General features: G+C 37.5%; 1 protein-coding gene across 4 annotated transcripts in view; it reads left to right on the forward strand.

Moving 5' to 3' along the window:
- Window positions 1-22930, forward strand: part of VPS13C (vacuolar protein sorting 13 homolog C (S. cerevisiae)) — a 249499-nt gene that overhangs the window by 128370 nt on the left and 98199 nt on the right. For all 4 annotated transcript variants that reach the window (XM_006831581.1, XM_006831578.1, XM_006831579.1 and 1 more), the window contains 9 exons: window positions 4231-4393; window positions 6387-6503; window positions 8061-8164; window positions 8573-8740; window positions 9942-10246; window positions 11318-11465; window positions 15258-15408; window positions 17424-17536; window positions 21509-21678. In XM_006831581.1, coding sequence (XP_006831644.1) covers window positions 4231-4393; window positions 6387-6503; window positions 8061-8164; window positions 8573-8740; window positions 9942-10246; window positions 11318-11465; window positions 15258-15408; window positions 17424-17536; window positions 21509-21678 — 1439 coding nt within the window. The remainder of the gene's footprint in view (window positions 1-4230; window positions 4394-6386; window positions 6504-8060; window positions 8165-8572; window positions 8741-9941; window positions 10247-11317; window positions 11466-15257; window positions 15409-17423; window positions 17537-21508; window positions 21679-22930) is intronic.

Here is a 22930-nt window from a genome sequence, read left to right on the forward strand (position 1 = left end):
TTTTTTTTAAATCAACACACTCAGGCATATATAATAATTTGTACCACCAAAGGGCACATTCTGCAAGTCTGCCTCATGGCCACCATCTCTTAGCCCCCTCTTCCCATGAATCTAGAGTCCTCAGCTGCTCTCCCTCTTCAGGTCCCCATCTCTGCCTCCATCTCTGGTGTCGCTGCTTTTCTGGATAAGGGCCCACATTCCGCTTGTGCCCTTCTCCCTTCCTTGATGGCCCTAGAATCCTTTGTTTCTGGACTGTAAGACTAACTGCTCCCCCCATTTTTATAACAAAACTTTTACCTTAATAATTGTGACAGTTGCAGTTAGTCATGATAACAGTTACTCACTTTTGAATCATACGAATCTTATCCCCATCTCTTTTAACCAGACCTATCTAGACGAGATGAAAACTTTTCAGTGGGGACTCTTTCTTCCCCCCCACACTCTTAAGTTAAACTCCCTTTTGAAACCTTGTAAGCTAGTCACTTGGTGCCTTTATCACCCCCTCATTTTAGGTATCAAATGTCTAAGTTGCCCGTCCCTATCTACCCCATGTACAGAGGGAATAGCATTGATACTTGATGTGAAGACTCCCTTCCATCTTTGTTGGTATTTAGAGTTACTACCTCCATGAATATAGGTCAGGTTCATCAGATTGTAGCAATTTACCCTTGTTTCCTTTATCAAAAATAAATTAAAAAAAAAAAATCTTACTCTAGTCAAGTTCTGATTATCGAGCCATCGAAGCTAGGTCAAATGGGTACTATCTGAAAATTTGGGTGTTCTTGTGTCTCTCCTCTCACTTCATATCAGCTGGATGCTTCACTCTTAGCTCTAGCCCTCTGTGCCTATGTCCTTGTCCATGGGCTCAGGTGTCCCCAGGTCTCACCACATATTGGACCAGCAGCCCTTCCTCTTATCTCTCTCATTTCCAGGTCAACAGGAGTCAATGGACTGTGGTTGAACTCAGTCCATTTCTTCATTGCTACCTTTCCCCCTCTTGCACTCACCAGTAGACCATTGTGGTTGCTAGCAAGCTTACATGCCTGCTGATGTGTTCCCTTTGAGTTTCACTCTTAGAGGGGGGTTTGTCCTGAAGGAACTTGATTGTTTGCCTTGATGACTTCTTGGCGAACAGCTTGCTTATTCTTGCAGTAGCCAGTTATACTGCCATTTTGCTTTGGGTTTATCCTGATGATCTTTCTTTGAACATGTATCTTCTGTCATTCTAACTGTTCTGGTCTGCTTGTCCTTTCTAGTGGGAATGTCCCACCTCGAAGGTTCTGGATGGGACTCAGGATTCCACCTAATGTCCTCTACTCTGCAAAGCCTCTGCAAGAGGCCTGTTACACTGGGCAAATTCTAGAATCCCTTTTAAGTATTCCAATCAGTTATAGGCTGAAGACAGGCTTACAAGTTTTCTGTAATCATGTTTCCCGACAATTCCTTTCTATCCACTCAAGTGTCTATTTTATAATGATGATCTTTATAGGCAAGGTAAACCAATATTCATAAGACAGCATTTTAGTATTCTTTCCCATCTTCAAACTATGCCTAGATCCCTGTATCACAGAGCCCTGTTGTTCCATGGTTAAGCATGCATCACTATTTACCTCTGTCCCACTTAGCCCATTGAAACCAGTCTACCTTGTTCTTCCACCTCCTTGCCCTTCTTGTATTGCCCTCCCCAGCACCCGAACTATGATATGTCTGCCTTTACCCTGTGCTCTACCATCCCCTCCCTCTACCTCCCCCTAAACACCCCACTCCAACCCCACCACTGTTGTTACTTTATAATCCATTAACTTTTCCCTTCATTTAAGACAGTATATTTTATCCTGTAATCTCCCTGACCTTCTCACCACCTGGATCTCTGTTCCTACTTGTTTACCTTCTTTCACATTGTAATTGTTTTGATCATAGACTGACCTTCCAGATCCTCTGAATTTGTTATTATAATTTTATTCTGTACTCGACTCTTGCATTTGTTTATTGACTTCCACGTGATGCTGCTGCTACATATGTCAATCTCTGGTTGGTGTCTGTTCTTGTTTGTTCTCAGTCCACAGGACTCCCTTTAGGATGTTTTTCATTGCGGGGTTGGCTTTGGCAAAATCCCTTAGCTCTTGTTTATCCTGGAATGTTTTGATTACACCATTATATATGATTGACAGCTTTGCTGGGTAGAGGATTCTTGTTCAGCAGTTTCTTTCAGGGTTTTATATATGTCTCCCCATTGCCTTCTTACCTGTATTGTTTCTCTTGAGAAATCCGAGCTTAGTCTAATTTGCTTACCTTTGTATGTTACACTTTCTCTTTTCCCTATCCGCCTTCAGGATTCTGTCCTTAATCTTTGATTTTGGAGAGCTTGATTATTGTATGTCTTGGTGTTTTTCTTTTAGGGTATATACTTTCTGGGGTTTGTTGAGCTTCTTGGATGCTTATCTTTTGGCTTTTCAGGATGTTAGTGACATTTTCTTCCAAGAGTTCTTCAACTATCTCTTCTGTGGACTTGTGTGATTCTTCCTGTTCTGGAATGCCAATAATTCTTAAGTTATTCCTCTTTATATTCTCCAACATGAATCTTAGACCTTCTTCAGATTTTTTTATCCTTTTTACTGTTTGTTCTTCTATCTTAGTGATATTGAGAGATTTATTTTCCAGCTCACTAGTTCTGCTTCCATCTCTTTAATTCTAGTCCTTTGCCCTTTCAGTGTATTGTCCATTTCTGATATTCTATTGTTAATCATTTGGATCTCTCTCTGTAGGTTTTGAATTGTTTCCAATGCTCGATCTATCTTATTGGATTGTTCCTGAAGTGCTTTCTTATTTTTCTCAACTCCATTGTAAAGTGTTTTGATATATTTTATAATCATTTTTCTGAATTCCTTCTTAGGTATTTCTAAGGCCTGCCCTCCTTCCAGTATGGAGTATAGGTCTACCTCCAACTCATTTGTCTCAGTCACTTTATCTTGTTTCTGGACATGTGCTGATATGGTCATCTGCTTCTGTTTTTTGGGCATATTCAGTGGTTAACTGTAGCCTTAAACCTTAGATGGATTTGTGTTTTCATATTTTTTATGCTTTATCCCTTTTTTTTTTGCCTACAGGTAGATGTGATCAGGAGATGGGCTTCCTTTTTCACTCTTCTTCCTGAGAAATTTCAAGATGCCACAGTTGGTCATTATGACATAAATCAGGATTGAATTTTCAGCCTATTTCCTTTTCAGTTTGCCTGTCCCGCTCCACAATCCCCATTCAGGCCTTTTTCTTAGTGATAAACATTTCAGGGTCAACTGTTGCTGTTTTTTGCTGCCATTTGGTTTTAAGTGGAAACTGTCCCTTTAAATTTTGAGGAGATCTGTGTGCATGCATAGTTGAACTCTCTGGAGGTGGGGGTGGGGTGTCCACTGGCTAAGGCACCCTCTTTAGTCACCAGAATGGAGGTGCGCAGACAGCAAGAGGCTAATAAACAGATATGAAAAAAAGAATGCCCACACCTTTATCTCCGTGGTTCTGTCAGGCATCTGTGGCTGCTCTGATCCTTCCCCCGCTTGGTCTCACCCAAGAAGGCAGCTCCACGAGCAGCTGAACGTCTTTAATTAGAAAGCAATGGATTTCTTGTTTCTGCTACAAATCCCCCTAGCTGTAAGCCTTCCAACTTTCTAAATATTTCTTTATATGTGGTTCAGAGTTCTGGGACCATCCCCTGAGCCTGCTTGGTCTGGTATTCTGTGTTGTTGCTGAGGAAGCTCCTCACTGCATTTCTACCCAATCTGCCATCTTGTTTGTTCTTGATAATATACTTTTTAAGGAAATTTTTTTTTTTTTTTTAATTTTAGTCCACTGTGATTATTTGGCATAGTATTGATGAAAGCACTAAAAATTTGAATTTGTATTAGCTTCAGGATTAGAATAAGTTTAAGGACAAGGTGAAAGCATGGCTCAGTACAGACTAGCCATCTTGCAACCATCTTAAATGTGTTTGAAGGCCTGATAAAACTCATCACATTTTGCTTGGGTTAGACTTTGGGTCATGTGATGTAGAGAGGACAGAGTGTTGGTTTATTGTCTGATAAGGATGAACATTGTAATCGTAAACTTTTTAATTTTTTGGAAAAAAAAAATAAAAGACACAACTGAACTATTCATGTGCTGCGTATATATGTTGGTGTTTAACCTGAAAACATTACCGTATATGAAATCTGCTTCTCTGTTTTTTCATTATCTTAGGTTTCGTTTTCATCCCTAGACTTAGTACTTCATTTGGAAGCTTTACTCTCGTTCATGGATTTTTTATCATCTGCTGTTCCGGCCTCTGAACCTTCCCCCTCTGAGAAGGAATCTGAGCTGAAACCACTTGTGGGGGAGTCCAGAACTGTGGCTGTTAAACCTGGTATTAACTTTTGGGTCATGGTCTAATACTTCCTAGCTAAACTTTAATAATCATGTAGTAGCTTATTTTCAAGTTAAGACAGATGTTTAATACCTTGAAATTATAGCAGGTAAGATTGGGTTAGATTCAAAACAAAGCAAATTTTACCTCTTTAGAGTTATAGGAGGATTTAGTAGGCACATTTAAGGAAAAATTGTTTAATATTGATTGTGTATATCTATTTGAAATCATCATTTTACACAAGATAAAAATTTAGATGTACTCATACTTTGCATTGATGTTGCTTTGCAGCCTTCAGTCCAGTGAAAGTAAAAATTTTAATACGAATACAATCATACATTGTAGGAAAGACCCATGGCAGTCAAGTAAAGCTCTGTGGTGCTCAACACTTTTATTAAGTGCTTTGCAAAACACAGAAGGATGGATCTCAGAGAAGAGACTGCCTCACTTTGGTCTCTAACCAAAACTGTATTGAGACCACATACAGATTTGGGCACAAGTCCTCAGATCCATTTACGTTGTGAAATGTTATGTATGAAATATCTTGAGTGAATCAAGAATATGTACCAGTAAGCCAAATATCATTTTAATTTTTTTTTCTTTTATTTCTTGTGAAGGATGTGAATATCTAACGTTTAGTAACTTATTTTCAGACCATGACTAGTTTGAATTATGTCTGTATTTATGGCACCTCAAAATGTAAAACTGTTATTACTAAGTCTGATACAGGGATCTGATTTTTTAAATTTATTATTTATTTATTAAACCATGGAACAGTGCAACAATTTGGTTATGAACTAAAGTAAAAGAGTTTTACCTTCTTTGTCAGATTTTTTGTTAGTTCCATCAAGTTGGTTCCGACTCATAGCGAGGCTTTAAATCTTTGTGCAAGCAGAAAGTTTTATCTTTCTTTTGTGGAATGGCTGGTGGGCTCGTACTGACAACCTTGTGGTCTACAGCCCAGCGCCTGTTGTACAGAGCCACTGTTTTCCCCTTTATCACATTAGTAGCCTTAGAAATACTTTTTCTTCGTATAACATACCCATGCAGTAGCTAAACAACACAGCGAAGTAGAAAGACAAAGTTTAAACTCACGATAAACTCCAAATAATCTTTACCTAAGGAAACAAACTTCCAGTTACGCTATACAGTTGGTTTTTATGGTTTGATTATGCTATGTTATGTTGTTATGTGGCGTGGAGTCGTTTCCAACTCATAGTGACCCTGTCCAAGGTTTCCGAGGCTGTAAATCTTTACGGGAGCAGAAAGCCTCATCTTTCTCCCGCGGAACAGCTGGTTGTTTTGAACTGCTGAGCTTGCGGTTCTCAGCCCGATTCGTAACTTATACTAAAGCTTAATATCCCCCCTGCTTTCACAGTGTATTTGGAAAGGATTGGTTTCCCTCAGGCAAATCTCAAGAAAAATGTATCTTAAATCAATTAGAATCTGGACTAAAGTAGTTTAAGGGAACCAGTTCTTTTGTGATGCATGTGTATACACACATATTAAACATTTTTTGGCGTATTTTTTAGTTTTTAAAACTTGAGCCCTTTATGTTTCTTTCTCATGTTTTTATTTTTCTTTATGAATTCTTCATAGAGAATAAAAGAAATAGTAATATGTAATCTAGAGAAATTGGCTCTATAGTAGCCAACATGTTGTATAAGTGCTATAGCTGATATTTTAGTAACTTTTATTTTAATTATTTTTTATTTGTGTATTTGTAACTATTCACTACTATTTAAATTTTTATGGATTATTCTTTATCAATTTGTGATAAATAGGATTTAAGAATCAAAATATGTGACTAATAGAATTCTCATTTAGAGGGTTTTTCTTTTTTCTCAGAAAAGCTATTATTATTCATATGTTATTTCAAGGGAGGCCTTTTTGAGTTTCAGAGTATATAATGTACTTTCGTTTATTTGAAATTGCTTCATGTATTTTGTCATCTTGGCACTTTGCTAATCGTAAGGTTTCTATTACCTTTCAGTTTCCAGCAGCGTTTCTCAAAGTGACGTGTTTGACTTAAAGGTCATAGCTGAATTAAATTCATTTAATATCTTTGTCTGTGATCAGAAGTGTAACATTGCAGATATTAGGATACAGGGTAAGTAAGTGCACCTCGGCGTAGCTATTTTTGATCCTTTACATAAGCATTCAGGAAAAATATGTAATGGATCTCTCATGAGAAATATTTTTGTTTCTTTATATTGAAGACTTCCTCAAACTTTTGAAAGATGTGCTCTAAAATGTTAGAAGTAGATACATAAGTATTTGAAAAATTTCAGAATAAATACAAGACCTAATCTCTTATAGTTCTGGCTCCATTCTCAAAACAATATCATTAGGCTAAAAATGGAATATTTTGGTGTTATCTCACTGGCTAAAGAAAATGCTGTTGTCCCTGTTTTCTAGTCTTTTGTGCATATGAAGCTTGAGGAAAGGAGTTCTTAAAAGTAATTTTGTAAGCTTTCTTTATCAACTTGATATAAGAATGAGGCAGCATGTTGTAATAATTCACATTGTACCGTAAGTCCTGGTGTGGTGCTGTAGGATAAGCACTGAACTGCCAAGGTTGGTGATTCAAACCAGGCACTCTCAGAAACCCTATGTAGGATTGCTATGAATCGGAATTGACTGGAGGGCACTTCACCACCACCACCACCATGAGTTTTGGAGCAGGCCAGCATGGCTCAGTTTCTGGCTCTCACAGTAATTGGCTGACCTTGAGCAAGTCAACTAACCTCTCTGTGCCTTAGTGCTCTCCTCTACAAACTGGAGATAATGATGAGTACTCATGAGGTTGTTTTGAGGATAACGTAAGTTTACATTTATCAAACAGGTTTATATTTGTTTAGGAAACAATATTTAGGAAACAAACACAGTTGTTATTGTTATGTGCCGTGGAGTTGGTTCCGACTCATAGCGACCCTGTACAGGATTTCTGAGGCTGTAAATCTTTATGGGAGCAGAAAGCTTCATCTTTCTCCCGTGGAACAGCTGGTAGTTTCGAACTGCTGACCTTGCGGTTTGCAACCCGATTCGTAACCACTACGCTACCAGAGCTCCTTAGCAGTTTAAAAAAGGTTAAAAGAAATCATCACCTTTCAACTATGGGAGGTATGGTTGGGTTTATGTTCTTCCCTGAGTCTTGGCTGCAAACATCCACTCTGTAACTGAGGAGTAATTTTATAAATCTCTAATCCTTTAGAAATTATGTCAATGACAAAGACAGATTTGGAAGGAGAAACCTTAGAAGACCAGATATAGTTCATTGTAGACACTTAACAGTTACTTGAACAACAATTTTTCATAATACAGTAAATGTCTGTGTGATGAGTGTTTAACAAGCATCATGTGTCTTACTCAGAGACCACCTCTAATCTTGCCAGTGCCCAGGATATTTATATTGGGAAAACTGATTAAGATTTTTAAAGTTTGGTGGGGGTTTTTGGTATAAAATTGCCATAATGTCTATATATGAGATGCCTGTACTACTGAAAATATTGCAGTCTTTCTTAGGTATCTCATACATAAAAGTTGATACCTGTAATAAGTTTAGTAGTAAGTTCTTTTTATTCATTCTGTATCTTGGTAGCATATTGTTGAAGTTTAATGGCACTTAGGTTGAGTGAAAAGTTTGTGAATTACATGTTTCCCATAGGAATGGATGCTTCTCTTTCTATGACATCAAAGCAGACCGATGTATTTGCCAGGCTCCAGGATATCATAGTTACAAATGTTGACTTGCTATCCATTCACAAAAAGGTAAATAAAGATAGGTTTCTATTTTGAAATGTATTTATTTTTCTGTGGATTTGAGATGCTTTTATTTGTTCAGTATGCTATTGTTGTTTGTCATGTGTTAAGTATTTTGTTAGGGAATGGAGATGAAATTGATAATAGTCAGATTTCACATTGCTTGTAGACTAGACCTCCTGATGCAGTGATTTGTGAATCTGGCCAATTAGACAATTGATACTCTATTGGTAGAACTTGTCTTACAGAAATAGGGAAAAAGTTATTTGCAAGTAAAATGTTTTCTAAGAATTTGTTTAAGGTTGAATTTAATTGTTGTTTCTTCATATATCAAGGATTTTGGAATAAGGGACCATATTTATAATAAAGCTTGTCCATCTCCTTTGATATAATAACTAGTTAATCTGGTACTTTCAGGCCGTCTCTATTTTGGGAGATGAAGTCTTTAGGTTCCAAATGACTCTCTATCCAGGCACCACTGAAGGAGCAGCCTATGCTGATATGTCTAAAGTAGACGGCAAACTTAGTCTCAAAGTGGGTTGTATTCAAATTGTTTATGTCCATAAATTCTTCATGTCTCTTTTGGTAAGTTTATTTCTTGTGATGTTATTTTTTCTTGTTGAGGCCTAAATATCTTTGCCTGTCAATCTGAACCTAGATAATCATAGGGCTGTGTGATAAACACCCAAATACTAAACAGAGAATTCTCATTAAGGAAATCCTTCATGATGTTAGAGAGCCAGGTACATTTTAAACTATCCTTTAAAATTTTTTTTAAAATAGTTTTCTATTTTAAAAGTTACTTCTAATTTTAATTTAGGACATTTCTGTGTTATTTATTTGATGAAATAACCTTAAGGACATGTAGTAGCTAAGATAATATTTTGAGGAACACAGCAAGTGCTTTTAAAACTAACACGATAACTTCCAGTCTTTGATTATAAATGTGATCAGCAAGGCCGTGGGAAAACATTTTTTTCTGTTTCTTGATTTCCACCCAAGTGTCATAGACTGAAGTGTTCAAATCTGCTGGTGCCACTCACAGAAGAGCATACTGCCTTCAGCGGGTGTGTGCCTCCAGGCTCGCAAGTCACAGATTTCCACCGAAACATCATGTTTTAATTCTCTGCAAAGTCATTTTCATTCAGGGGTAGGGATATTAGGATATTTGTGTTATTAATGCATGAGCATGAAGATTATTCCTTCTAAGAATGATCTCTTTTTTATTGGGAAAGTGTTTTGATATTTAGTTGAAGGTAAGAGCAATTTCATCATACTCTAAATGAAAAAATTTGACTACTCTTAAGGATTGCAGGGTCATAGAGACTTAATTGTCTTTACTCATACCTGAGTACTTTTGAAATAACAAATTCTCAGAAATAAGAGGCCAGAACCTTAGTTTTCATGAATATAAACTCTAGTAAACTAGAAGGACAGAACTGAACCTGATTTGGGGTCATTTCAGTGCTCTGCTCCATCTCTTTCATTTAAGATTGAGTTTAAAACGACCGCCATTCACTAATCAGGAAGAGATGTAAAAAATTGTCGTGAAAACCAAACAATGCTGATATGCAAAATAAAAGGCAAACGACTCTTCCTTCATAGCAGAACTACCTTAATACTCAGGGTGTATCTTTCTAGACTTTACTTTCTCCAGCATATATTGTCATAAATAACATCTCCTTTTTTTCAAGTAAATGCTTTAAAAATGTCTTGGTTTTACTTTTTGGTTTAGAGATAAATCCCTTTTTTTGGAACTCTTCTAAATATCAGTCTCTTCCAACAGAACTTCCTCAACAATTTCCAAACTGCCAAAGAAGCTTTGAGTGCAGCCACAGCCCAGGCTGCAGAAAGAGCTGCTTCTAGCATGAAAGATTTGGCTCAGAAGAGTTTCCGCCTTTTGATGGATATCAACTTGAAAGCCCCAGTTATTATCATCCCTCAGTCTTCAGAATCACCTAATGCTGTTATAGCAGATTTGGGCTTAATCAGGGTTCAAAATAACTTTAGTTTGGTCCCTATGCAACAGTCTTCTCTTCCCCCAGTCATTGATAAAATGAACATACAACTCACTCAATTGAAGCTGTCCAGGTATAAACACATAATCTAATTGTATATTGCTTAAGTCAAAATAATTATCTTCATGGATTTTTATAAGGGGTAAAATTCTCTTGTGATTTGTGATTCTTATTCCTTCTAATTATGGAAGCTTGAACATTGGTATTTAGCCAGTGGTAATGTGTAATCTAGGGTTAGTGTTAAGCTCAAGCTAACAGTGATTGTGAGGAGGGCGTAGGACTCTTATGCATAAGGTTGTTAGGAGTTGGAACCAACTTGATGGCACGAAACAATAGCAACATGTAGTGTGTTTCTTAGAATCTGCATTTTATCGTACTAAAATTTCTAAAGTGATTTTCCCATTGTATGAAAATGACCTAGTAATAGTTTGTTTTATAATATTGCACACAGCTCTTCCTTTTTCTGTAAATGAGCTAAAATGTCCTAACGTAATAAAATATAAAGTTTATTTCTCATTTCCAGACTCTCACATTTGGGAGATCTAAATGATAGAATCCAAATAAGAAGTTGTTGGCTCTCTGGAGGGGCAAAAATATGTACTTAGAGTATTTTGTAGTGGCTATGGTCATTGCAGACAAGCTAGAAATGACTGTAACCGTATATATGCATTTAACCTTTAGGTTTGGTGAGTTTATCCCCTTAAAGTTCAGAGAAGACCAATAACATGCCAAAGGCTAAGCAGAGTATCACTTCATTTATCTTCTAACTTTAGGAAGGTGTAAATTTGTATAACATTTGTACTGCACACCTGTTTTGAAAGATAGTCAGTAAACAATAGGTATGCTTTGTGAAATTTGTGTCTTCAGAGTCAGCGTTACAGAGGCTTTGTTTTCAATACTTCAGCATTTAAGTTTAATTTATAGATTCCAATTCTGATTTATTTGTGAAAAGAAACATGCTTTAAAGAATTTTGATAACTTTCCATGTTTAGAAAGTGCTATACTCAGTTTAAAATGTCAATTTCCAAAAAAAAAACAAATATATATATATATATATATATATATATATATATATATATACACACACACACACATACATATATGTATGTATGTATATATAAATCAATTTTTGCTTTTCTTTCAGAACTATTTTGCAGGCTGGCTCAATACAACATGACATTGAAATTTTAAAACCGGTCAACATGCTTTTGTCCATACAGCGGAATTTAGCAGCATCATGGTATGTGCAAATTCCGGGGTTGGAGATAAAAGGAAAATTGAAACCTATGCAGGTAAGTACATGCATAAAATGAAAATCACTAGATTGGCTTTTATCATTATCAGTGAAGCTCTAATAGACATCAGAAGTGATGACACATTATTTAAAGGGAAAATTTTTCTTACTGTGCCATGTTTCTTGTTAGTCAGATTTTTCATAAAATGAACAAGAACTATGAGATAACACTTAATGGAGTTTACTAAAAATATTCTTCACCCTGTAAATACCGATGAAGATTTTAAGGCAGTAATTCCTGGATAGTGACAAACCGGTTAAGTGGTGTGGCATTGTAGGGTGATCACTGGACGGCTGACCACAAGGTTAGCAGTTCAAACCCACCAGGCTGCTTCTTGAGAACCCTATTTACGGTCTCTATGAGTCTGATCCAACTTGACAGCACTTAACAACAACACAACAGTTACGTGGTTGACTACTGGCCAGAAGGCTGGAGACTTGAACCCACTCAGGATGCCTGATGATCTGCTACTGAAAGGTAACAGCCTTGGAAACCCTGTGGAACAATTAGACTCTGCTGTGGGGGGCTCGCCATGAGTGAGAATCAGCTAGATGGCAGCTCGTAACCACAAGTCCTGAGACAGGTACAGAGGGATACTCAGATTCCAAGCACATTAGGAGTATTTTTAATGTGTACAAATCTGTTTTTTATCAGAAGAATGTACATCATTTTAAATTGGCAAGTGTGTTTATTTGGTAAGTGCAGAACTATAGCAGTATTTTCAGTACTATAGTTAGCAGGTGACATGTAGAATTACAGGAGGAGGGGAGACTGGACAAGGAAAGTCACGGATGTGTAACAAACCTGACATTCTTGTGTGCCCATGTACAAGGGGGCTTCAGAAAGTTTGTGGAAAAACTGAATGAAAAGGTAATGGACTTTTTCTAAAGCAAACTTTTTAAAGCCCCCTTGCATGTGAAGCTGTTGAAACCTAATAATGAGAAATAGGGTGAGCAGAAAAACTAAACATAAGATGTGTGAAAAACAAAATGTAATATTTAGCTCTTATTGATATCTATAATTATGTCAGAGTTGGTTCTAACATAAAACTGGAAGGGTTAAAGGAGTAAAATTTTAATAAGGAAAAAATTAAAATTGAAGTTTGTTGTGGGAGTGAAAGATTTATACGTATATGAATAGAGAGTATATTAGGACTAGTTGCTAAATTATGACCACTTAGGGAATTCATAGACAAGTCTCTATGCCCAAGTATGGAGTCCTTCTCTTAATTTCTTCTTTGCTGCTAAGAGATAAGATCCCAGGACTCATACTTGACCCTTTCCCCTTTTTCTCAAAGATTGTGTGAGTTGGCTTTTCCCTATATAGGTTTGGTAAAAGCAAAAGGAAAGCCTGAATGTCCACCAGTTGGACGATATGCATGAAATTATAGTTTATCTGTACAGTGAGCATTATAAATCAGGGAAAGTCGTAGTAAAATGATTGTAGAGTTTTATATTTCACATTTTTCAGCATGTAAAACAATTCTGTATATTGTTTATGGGAAGTGTGTTGGTGGTAAACGTAAGAAAGCATTTGTGAGAATCATAGTTCTCTAATTTAGGATAGTTCCTTTATCTAGGGAGGAAAGGAGAAAGGGAAACTGGGTTTTAGAGGTACCCAACTTGGGACTTCAGCTGCATCTCTGATAGGGGAATAAAAGATCTGAAGGACATCGGGCAATTGGCTGAGATTTGCCCGAGCTAAGTGGTAGGTACACAGGGAATGATTATAGCACTTTCTTCTGTGCCTTTCCTTTGTGTTTGAAATACTTCAAAAGAAACACCACCCCACCACCACCACACACACACACACACACACACAAATGAACAAGTCTAACAATTTAAGGAGCTTTGGTAGCATAGTGGTTATGAGTTGGGTTGCTAATCTCAGTGTCAGCGGTTCCCCAGGAGAAAATGAGGCTTTCTGCTCCTGTAAAGATTGACAGTCTCGGAAACCCTATACAGGGTCACTGTTAGTTGGAATTGACTCCATGGCACGTAACCATAACCAACAACTTAACATCAAAAGAAGATAGGATTTATTACTGTGACCAAAAGGACTCTTGGTAAACCAAGAAGACAGGCACAGTGGGTAAGCCTCTTCTGCCTGATCTCTGTTACCTCTGTAGGATTTCCATGGACTCCTCAGTGGCCATAGGCTGTAGTTTTCCTGGTGAGTCCGAGGGCAACTAAGACATGGTATCAAGTATCAAGTTCACGGCATTAGTAAGTTGTTTTGGGTAGATCAGTGTGACAGTTCATAAAGAACTGTGGGACCACCTCCAGATTGTCCTTCAGGCTCACTGCAGGTCAGTTTTTAAGTATATGATATGGTTGTCCCCTACCCCCACCCCACCCACCCCCCAACACACACACACACACACACACACACACGGAAGGAGGTAGTGAAGTCAGCTGCTATTTAGGCAGCGTCTTGGTTGGCAGCGTCTTGGTTGGCAGCACAAGTAGTAATGGACGCCCACAGATGTTCTTGAGTTACTATAGAGTTTGGGGCAAACAAGAAATTGTTGGAATGTTAAAATAGCTCCCCATTTTCCCAATTTTCGTTTAGTTTGGAAACCAATTTCCCTGGCCATAATTTAATTGGAATATTCAATTATATCTTGAATTTTTTTTTTTTAATTGTATCTTGTTTGTGACATTGAGAGGAGAAGATGCTGTACTTATGTGAGTTTGTGTGTATGTATTTGAAAAGGCCTTTTAGACCACTACATGTACAAAGGTCAAGGGGTAAAAACATTCAAAGGAAGTACAGATTTCATAGAGCTTAGCAGCCGGTAGCAGTTTCTTTTATTCTAGTTGCTTCATGTTATTTATAAACATCTGTGAGGAAGTTGGTATTATTTTAGGGTAAATCTTATTTAAAGATTAGAAAACTTGAGTTAGGAAGACTAAGAAATTGATCAGCAACACAATTTCAAGGTGGTGGAACTGAAGCAGATCTGCTTGACTGCTGTTTTCCTCCTCTGTGTTTTCATTTTCCTCTTTTCTAAAGGTAGAAGATGAACAAGATGGTATCTTACTGGTGTGTGTTTTGGTTTTTAAAAATTCTGAGTGGATGCATTTATTAACTCTTAATAGGTCGACAAATGTTTTGTGTAAATTAGATGTGTATATATTGAGAAACAAGTGCTACATAGCCGGGAAATATATTTCACCAGTTGTTTGGTGAGAACCAGCCACTGAACAACACTCTTCTTGACTCTTCTTGTATTGAGTTGTTTTTGTTGTTAGGTGCCATCGAGTTGTTTCTGACACATAACAACCCTGTATAGGGTTTCGGAGGCTTTACATTGTTGTGGGAGCAGAAAGCCTCATTTTTCTCCCATGGAGTGACTGGTGGACTTGGAATGCCAACCTTGTGGTTTGCACTCCTGTGCACATTGTACAGAACCACTGGCTTATGTATTGAGTTATAGGGGAGCAAATGATGTGGAGGAAGGAGCTGGTATGGGGTGAAGAGAGAGAGAGGAAGACAGGATGGATATAGGAGACAGAGAGAGGCACAAGTCTCAGAAGAGGGAGAGATAGTAGCAGGCAGGGAAGGAGAATGATGAAGTGCCAGAGGCAGGGAATTTGCTGAGTGGAGGCAGAGTATGCTTAGGCACAAAGGCATGTCTCATACTATACAAGACAAAATACTTCTCTGGTCTTCGTGGTCCCACTTCTCTTTTTACTAGATGAATAATAATTAGTTAATTTGAGGAACCATAAATTGGGACACAGTATTTTTACCACCTTATATTAACAAATTGTTGATGATTTCTAGGTTGCTCTCAGTGAAGATGACTTAACAGTTTTAATGAAAATTTTGCTGGAAAATCTTGGAGAAGCTTCTTCACAGCCAAGCCCTACGCTATCTCCCCAGGAGGCGCTAAGAGTAAGAAAAGGTGTTCCTAGTGGATCTGACCTCCTCAAAGGTATCAACTTACGAATGGTTTTCCTTCAACTATGGAGAGGTGTATTAGTATTAATATTCGTATTTACTGTAGTTGTCCAGCATAATATGATATAAGCTGAGTTGATACTGTGCTGTTAACTATGGAAAATCTTCTGGACCTAGGGCTGGGTTGCCGCTGAAGCCCTCAGGTAAAGGAGGTTTTCCTGTTGCCTGGTACAGTGGGAAGGGCCACCAGTTGTTGTTGCAGGATGCTTGTTTGCCCTTTACTTGTAAAAGCTGAATTGGCCACGCCAAGCAACAAAGTTATATACTTCAAGTGATATAGTCCAAAAGCACCCAATGTGATGTTGTTGTTGTAGTTAAGTGCCGTCGAGTCGGTTCCGACCCATAGTGACCCTATATAGGGTTTCTGAAGAGCAGCTGGTAAGCTTGAACCACCGACCTGGCAGTTCAAACAGCTTTGCAGTCTGGCGCATTAACCCACGGCGCCACACCAGGACCCCATAAGGTCCCAAAATAATTAAGAGAGAATAGGACCTTGGTATTCTACTTAGACAACTGAATCTTGAGAAAGAAAGGTACATTTGTAGAGCAACAGCTTCACTTACCTGGCTACATTAAAGAATGATGTCATTAGGTATGTCAGGGAATTTTCCAGATTATTAAAATAGAGTGTTTTAAAAGCACTGAACCAGCTTTAAATTAAATTCAGACAGTCTAAAATTATAATTTTTTTTTTCTAAAGTAATACGTTTTCTTCTTTCGGAAACAGATGGAATATAATTTAGCTCTTTATTCATTCTTTAAAGCCATTGATGTTATATGGCCAACATGACTCCTACAATGAGGCCTGGTGTGTGTTTAAATCACATGGACAGATGAATGATATGGAAAATAAGGTTTTGGGTCAGGTGGCTAGTTGTGAGTGCCGCATGATGTTGGTGAGGCCAGCATGTTCTCCCGAGGCTGAGTCCGTGCTGCCATATAGGCACATGCTTGATAAGCAGGCTGTTACTGTGCTTAGATGGGAACAGTGAGTGAAGAGTCTGTTCTAGCAGGCAGGCTTGATGTGATTAATGATCTCATTATGTTTAGCTCAGTCAGCTGCTTGTCTGTAGTTCTTGCTATATGGTTAATGCTGCAGTTGGGAAAACTTCTAAATTCATGTGAGAGCTGTGAAGATGATGAAGATTGGAATAGAAATTATCTTTAGGAAAAGTGGAAAAGATAAAAACAAACAAACAAGGTTTTCCAACTTGTGGGAACATTGGTATAGTTAAAGCCATGCAGTGTTTTTCTTTCCCACTAACTTTGTCCACTAAGAATTCCCTAGCCCACTGCCGTTGAGGTGATGCTGACTCATAGAGACCCTATAGGACAAGACTTTCCTATAGAATGACGGAAGAATAGAGCCAGTCTCCAAAGGAGGTTATGAAGTTTCTGCCTAAAGATGAGGAAAAAGACTTCCTGAAGTCTCTTTCATCCTAAATTCCAAAGCTTCAATGTATATTTGAGCTCTGGTTGACTTTGTTACCCAGTTAGATTCTGTTCTTCTTATAAAGGTAACAGTTGAATGATACAGGTGATATAAGCTAGAAGGGCACTAGGCTAGTGGAGGATCCATTCCTATCTCGCTGTCCCAGGACAGCCTGTTGCACTTTTCTGTGACTCCAACCTTACAGTCTCTTGAGGGTGCTGTACCACCAGTTCTGTTAAAATGCTTTGGGAATAATAAACTCTGATATAGTCTGCTTAGGAATGTTTTGTTTTGTTTTAAAGTGTCTTGATCATCTTTATAAGACCTTCTCTTTTTTCTTTTCATATTGTCCATGTCTGCCACTTTCCCCTGTACTGAATATATGTGGAACAGATCATTGCTGTTTTTATCTGTTGTCTCCATAATAGGATTTAAGGAATCCCAGAAAGTATGGGTTAGCTTAGAGTAAGAAATTAACCTCAACTTTTTAGATGTGTATAAAATCGTATGCCTATTTAAAAGCTTATTAATTTTCACTTTCATGTTTGAACCATTAGAACAAGAAGATGTGACAGACTCAGAGACTCCTGTGGACCACAGTACCACGCTCCAATTTGACTTTCACTTTGAATCCCTTTCCATTATCCTTTATAATAATGACATCAGCCAGGTATGTAGTACATTTGTGTGGTTAGAAATTCAGTTTTAGGAATTGTCATTTTTTGATGGGTCTATTTGTTAAAAAAATAATATATGTGCAGTCATGCACTGCTGAATGTCCATGAGACATTCTGTGAAATAGGACATTCAGCAGTGCATGACTGTGATTTGGAGATTGTGCCCAGTAGCATATAATATACAGGTTGTTGTTAAATGCCGTCAAGCCGATTCCAACCTATAACGACCCTGTATAGTTGTTTCTGAGGAGCAGCTGGTGAGCTTGAACAGCTGACCTTGGGGTTCAAATCGAGCATGCAGTCCATTCAGCACATTAACCCACAGCGCCGCACCAGGACTCCTGGATTATTGATAAGTTCCATTCCTAAGTCTGTCTTTAAGTTGAATTTATGTGTAAATTAAAACAGGCACAGTTCATATCTAATATCAGTTAGTGAAATGTTTGTCTTAATATATGGTATACCTTCTATGCATTAAAATCATTAAATACTTCCAGATGCACCAAAACATCTTTAACATGTAACAATACTGTAGTAATAATAATTATAATAGTACTTGATACACATATCAAAGTGGCTCTTGTTTGTTATTATAAACCATTGTATGTACCTTGAAGTTTTAATATAACAGGCTTTACGTGGTTCAGACCAGGGACACATATACCAAAATGAATGTTATGTGGTACATGACAGTATATAAAATTAGGACTATTTAGAAAATATGTGTACAGAAAATTGTATTTGGTTTATATAGTATATGCATTAGTCCTGTTATGAATCTTCTTTTTATTAGTGTTTCTGATCTTATAGTCTAAGGGAAAGCACTCTGGGTTTTACTTCTTCCAAGTTACATCACCAGAACACATGGAGATCCATCTCTAGGGTAGAAGAATTTTGTGTTTGCCTTATTAATTATATGCATAATTTTATTACATAGATGTATGTGAAGGTGCTTCAAAAAGTTATTTAAAAAAATTCCATTTGACATGAACTTTCTGAAGCCCCCTCATATGCATATATAATTATATTAAGACATTGGGCCTTTAGAGGTTTATTTTAAAATTCATGACTATCCATGATAAATAAGCATTCGTTTTGTTTTTATTGACTAAGTGTTGTATTTAATAAGAGATGGACTGAAGAATTGAAATACCAAAATCTAGAGCCATACTTATTTGAAATAGACAACTTCTCAATGGTATTTTGGAATTTTTTTTATGTAGATAGTTGTTGTTGTTAAGTGCCGTTGAGTCCCTTCTGACCCATAGTGACCCTGAACAGGGTTTCCGAGGCTGTAAATCTTTACAGGAGCAGAAAGCCTCATCTTTCTCCTGCAGAGCAGCTGGTAGTTTCGAACTGCTGACCTTGTGGTTCGCAGCTCGGTTCGCGACCAAGACACTACTAAAGCTCCTTATGTAGATTGTATCTTCCATTAAATATTTGTTGATTGCATCGTCATCAGCTCCTAAGTCATCCTGTAAGCTTTAAACTATTTGATACTGCTCAGTGTGGAGGCTGACTAGTGCTTGTTCCCTCCCAGTAAGCCTTCTTGCTCACTGTCCTGGGTGAGTGGAGGTACGGTTATAATTACGGATTGTGCCAGGACTTGCACATCACCAGCACCTCTTTTCTCAATGCTTTGCTCTCTAATGAGCACCTATGACTTGTTCTTCACGTCCCTGCAGATTTTCTTTGTTGATTGGTTGGTTAGTTTTGTTTTGTTTTTCAAAACCTGGGCATTCCTAGAGACTCTGGAGCTACGTGTTATGATGAAATAAAGATTGAGGTCCTTTTTTTAACAAAAGTTAAAATTTTTCCTTTAGGGTTTGAGACATCGATTGTTTTTACAAGAATTTTTGCTGGGTGCTGTAGAAGCTGCTTTGACTCATGGGAGTTCTATGTGTAACAGCAGGAAACACTGGCAGATCCTGTGCCATCTTCACGGTGGTCCTCACTATGTGTGCCTGGTTTTGTAGCTGCTGTGTCTCTCCATTTCCTTGAGTGTCTTTCTCTTTTTTGCTGACACTCTACTTTACCAAACAGAATGTCCTTCTTCAGGGACTGGATTTATCCCGCCTGATAACATGTCTGAAGTATGTGAGATGAAGTCTAGCCATCCTCACTTCTAAGGAGCATTCTGACTGAACTTCTTAAAACACGTTCGTTTGTTCTTCTGGCAGTGGTTTATTTAGTATTCGTCACCATCACCATAGTTCAAAGACAGCAGTTCTTCTTTGGTCTTCTTATTCATTGTCCAGTTTATGAGATGATTAAAAACTATGGCTTAGGTTAGCTACAGGAGTCCTTAGAGTGAAATCTTTGTTTGTTTTTTAACACTTTCCACAAGTCTTTTGTAACAGATTTTCCCAGTGCAATAAGTCATATGATTTACTGACTGCTGCTTACATGAGTGTTGATTGTGGATCCAAGTAAATTGAATCCTGGAGAACTTCAGTCTTTTCTCCTTTTAATCATGATGCTGCTTATTGTTCCAGTTGTGAGGATTTTTGTTTTCTTTATGTTGAGATGTAAGCCATACTGAAGAAGGTTGTTGTCTTTGGTCTTCAACAGTAAATTCTCCAAGTCTTCTTTTAGCAAGCAAGGTTGTGTCATCTGCATATCATAGGCTGTTAATGAGGCTTCATGTAATCCTGATGTCATTTTCATATAATCCAGCCTCTTGGACTGCTTGCTCAATACAACCTTAATTAGAGCTATTTCTTTTTAGCCTCTATTCTTTAATGTAATTAAAGAATATTTTTTAATATTTCTGCCTTTATCTCACTCAGTACACTCAAATGGTTTGCTCTTATTTTCTCCCATCTTGAATGTCTTCTGTCCCCTCTTTGTCTAACTGTATTCCATTCAGTCTCCAATGCTCAATTAAGTCCTCATCTTCTTCATGGATTTTTCTAGGACTTGGAACTGGTTTGAACTGGTTAAGCTATGCTCAAGGCATTGAAATCGGAACAGACCTGAATCTGTAAAATGTTGGTGTACTGGGACGGTAACTCAAATGGGAAGAACTAGACATCAAAGCCCTGGGATTGAGGTGGGAAGAGGCACAGTGAACCCTTTCAGGAGCCTGGTGTGGGCGACTGACTATGGAGTGAGTCATACATTCAAAGCAGTACATTTGGCTGCTGTCTTTGATCAGGGCATTGATGTTTTGATTTAGTCATTTAGGAGATTTGGTTGCTATGCAACATATGCACTTACCTTGTTTTCTAAAAGGAAGATTACATTTCTAGCAGGATGTCAACCCATAATTTTTCCCATTCCAGTTATTTTGATAAACCCACATTTTACAAATTCGGGTCCATTTTGGTTTCATTTCATTGGCCATGACTTCACTAGGCAGAACTGGTTTGAAGCCCTAAAATTTTCCCCGTCTTCAATGATCTCTTTAACCATTATGAGCTTCTACTATTTAGTTGTACTTCAACTAGCCATTTAAGATCCTTTCTGGAATGTGGAAAGATGCAAAAATGAATAAATAAATGAGCTATGTTCTTTGTAATGTTCATTTTGATCTATTCCTATGTTGTCTTCTCAATTTGGGTATAAGCTCACTGAGATGGCCTGCCATGGCTTGCTTAAACTTTCTTATCAACTCCACATTTCCTAGCACATTGTTTTGTACAGAAGTGCTCTTTAAATATTTATTAACTTGATTAACTGAAAAAAGTGTTTCCTGATTATTTTTATTTGCATTAAATGATAAATCAGATCAATTTTATATATGTTATTGTCAAATATCAGAACACACTTATTTATTTTTATGTACATACATATACACATGAACGTGGGTATTACTTCTCTGATCCATTTATTTGTGTTAACACCTGTACTTAAAAATTTTGTCAGATCAACTTGCCTTTAATCTTTGAATTAAGAGCTACGTTTAAAGAAATTATGTAGTGTTTGAAAATGATTGATTCTTTTTCTGGAAAAATATTCAACAGGAAACCAAGCTTTCATTTCATAATGACAGTTTACGACTTGGTGAGCTCAGACTACATCTTATGGCCTCAGCAGGAAAGATGTTTAAAGATGGCTCTATGACTGTCAGCATGAAACTTAAGACGTGCACTCTTGATGACCTCAGAGAAGGCATTAAGAGAGCAACATCAAGGTTTGTTATCTCTGAATTTGCTGTTCATAATTTAAGGTTGATACTGAATTTGCATTTGGTATTGTACCACATGTTGCTAAAACTTGGAATTATCAGCAGAAATTGTCTCTCTTCTGGCCTTACTTCCTGATTTGAACTGCATCAAGAATGGAATGTAAATTCATTGAAAGTTTAATAACAAAAGAGAGTTGTTATTTTATTGTTGTTAAATACCTCTCAGTCATTTTCCACTCATAGTGACTCTACTGGGTTTCTGAAGCTGTGAAACTTTGCGGGAACAGAAAGCCTCATCTTTCTCCCATGGAACAGCTGATGGGCTTGAACTGCTGACCTTGTGGTTCCCATTCTAGTGCTTAACCTTTAGAGCTACCACGCTCCCATAAAATAGAGTACTGCCTTATAAATAGGAAGTAAAAAAAGAGAAAAAGAGGTTTAATAGTTAAATCATAATTACACCTAGTAGGGCGATTTAAAAAAAATTTGAATCTTTCCTTTTTCCTGTTTGTAATGGAGTCTTGGTGTGGTGCTATAGGATAAGCGCTTGACTGCAAAGTTGGTTTGAACCACAGGGTTGTTGGTTCAAATTCAGCAGCTGCACCTCGGAAACCCTATACAAGTTTGCTATAAGTCAAACACAATTCCATGGTTCTTAATAACAACAATGACAACTTTGAAACAAATAAGGTATGGAAAAATTCTTTTGGAGTTTTAGTAGAAATGGGATCTCTAGCGTGTATATTATAAGCTCATATTTGAACGATTAACTTATATCAGCCTCTAGTATAAAGTAGAAAATGCATAGCTTTAGTAATATGTTTTTATTTCTATTTCAAATAATGTGATATATACTATTCTGATTTTTATGTCTTTTGGAGAAAATACATGTTGCTACTTAAACTTGGAAGGAGCTCTGGTAGCATAGTGGTTATGAATCGGGCTGCTAACTTCAGGGTCAGCAGTTCGAAACTACCAGCTGTTCTATGGGAGAGAGATTTCTGCTCCCGTAAAGATTTACAGCCTCGGAAACCCTGTATTAGGGTCACTATGAGTCGGAATCGACTCCACAGCACACAACAACAACAACAACACTTAAACTTGGACTCTTCTCATCACACACAGTGTATTTCTGAGGCCTTTGATTTTGGGAGTGGAATTGGCAGTAAACTTGACTTCTCTGCTTTTCTGAGTGATGGGTAAGAAGGAGAATGCTATCATGCAACTAACTTAGCTAGTTTGCAAATTTTATGTCTGG

The sequence above is a fragment of the Chrysochloris asiatica genome, unplaced genomic scaffold, assembly GCF_000296735.1.
Source record: "Chrysochloris asiatica unplaced genomic scaffold, ChrAsi1.0 scaffold00004, whole genome shotgun sequence".
NCBI classification, from domain to species: Eukaryota; Metazoa; Chordata; class Mammalia; order Afrosoricida; family Chrysochloridae; genus Chrysochloris; species Chrysochloris asiatica.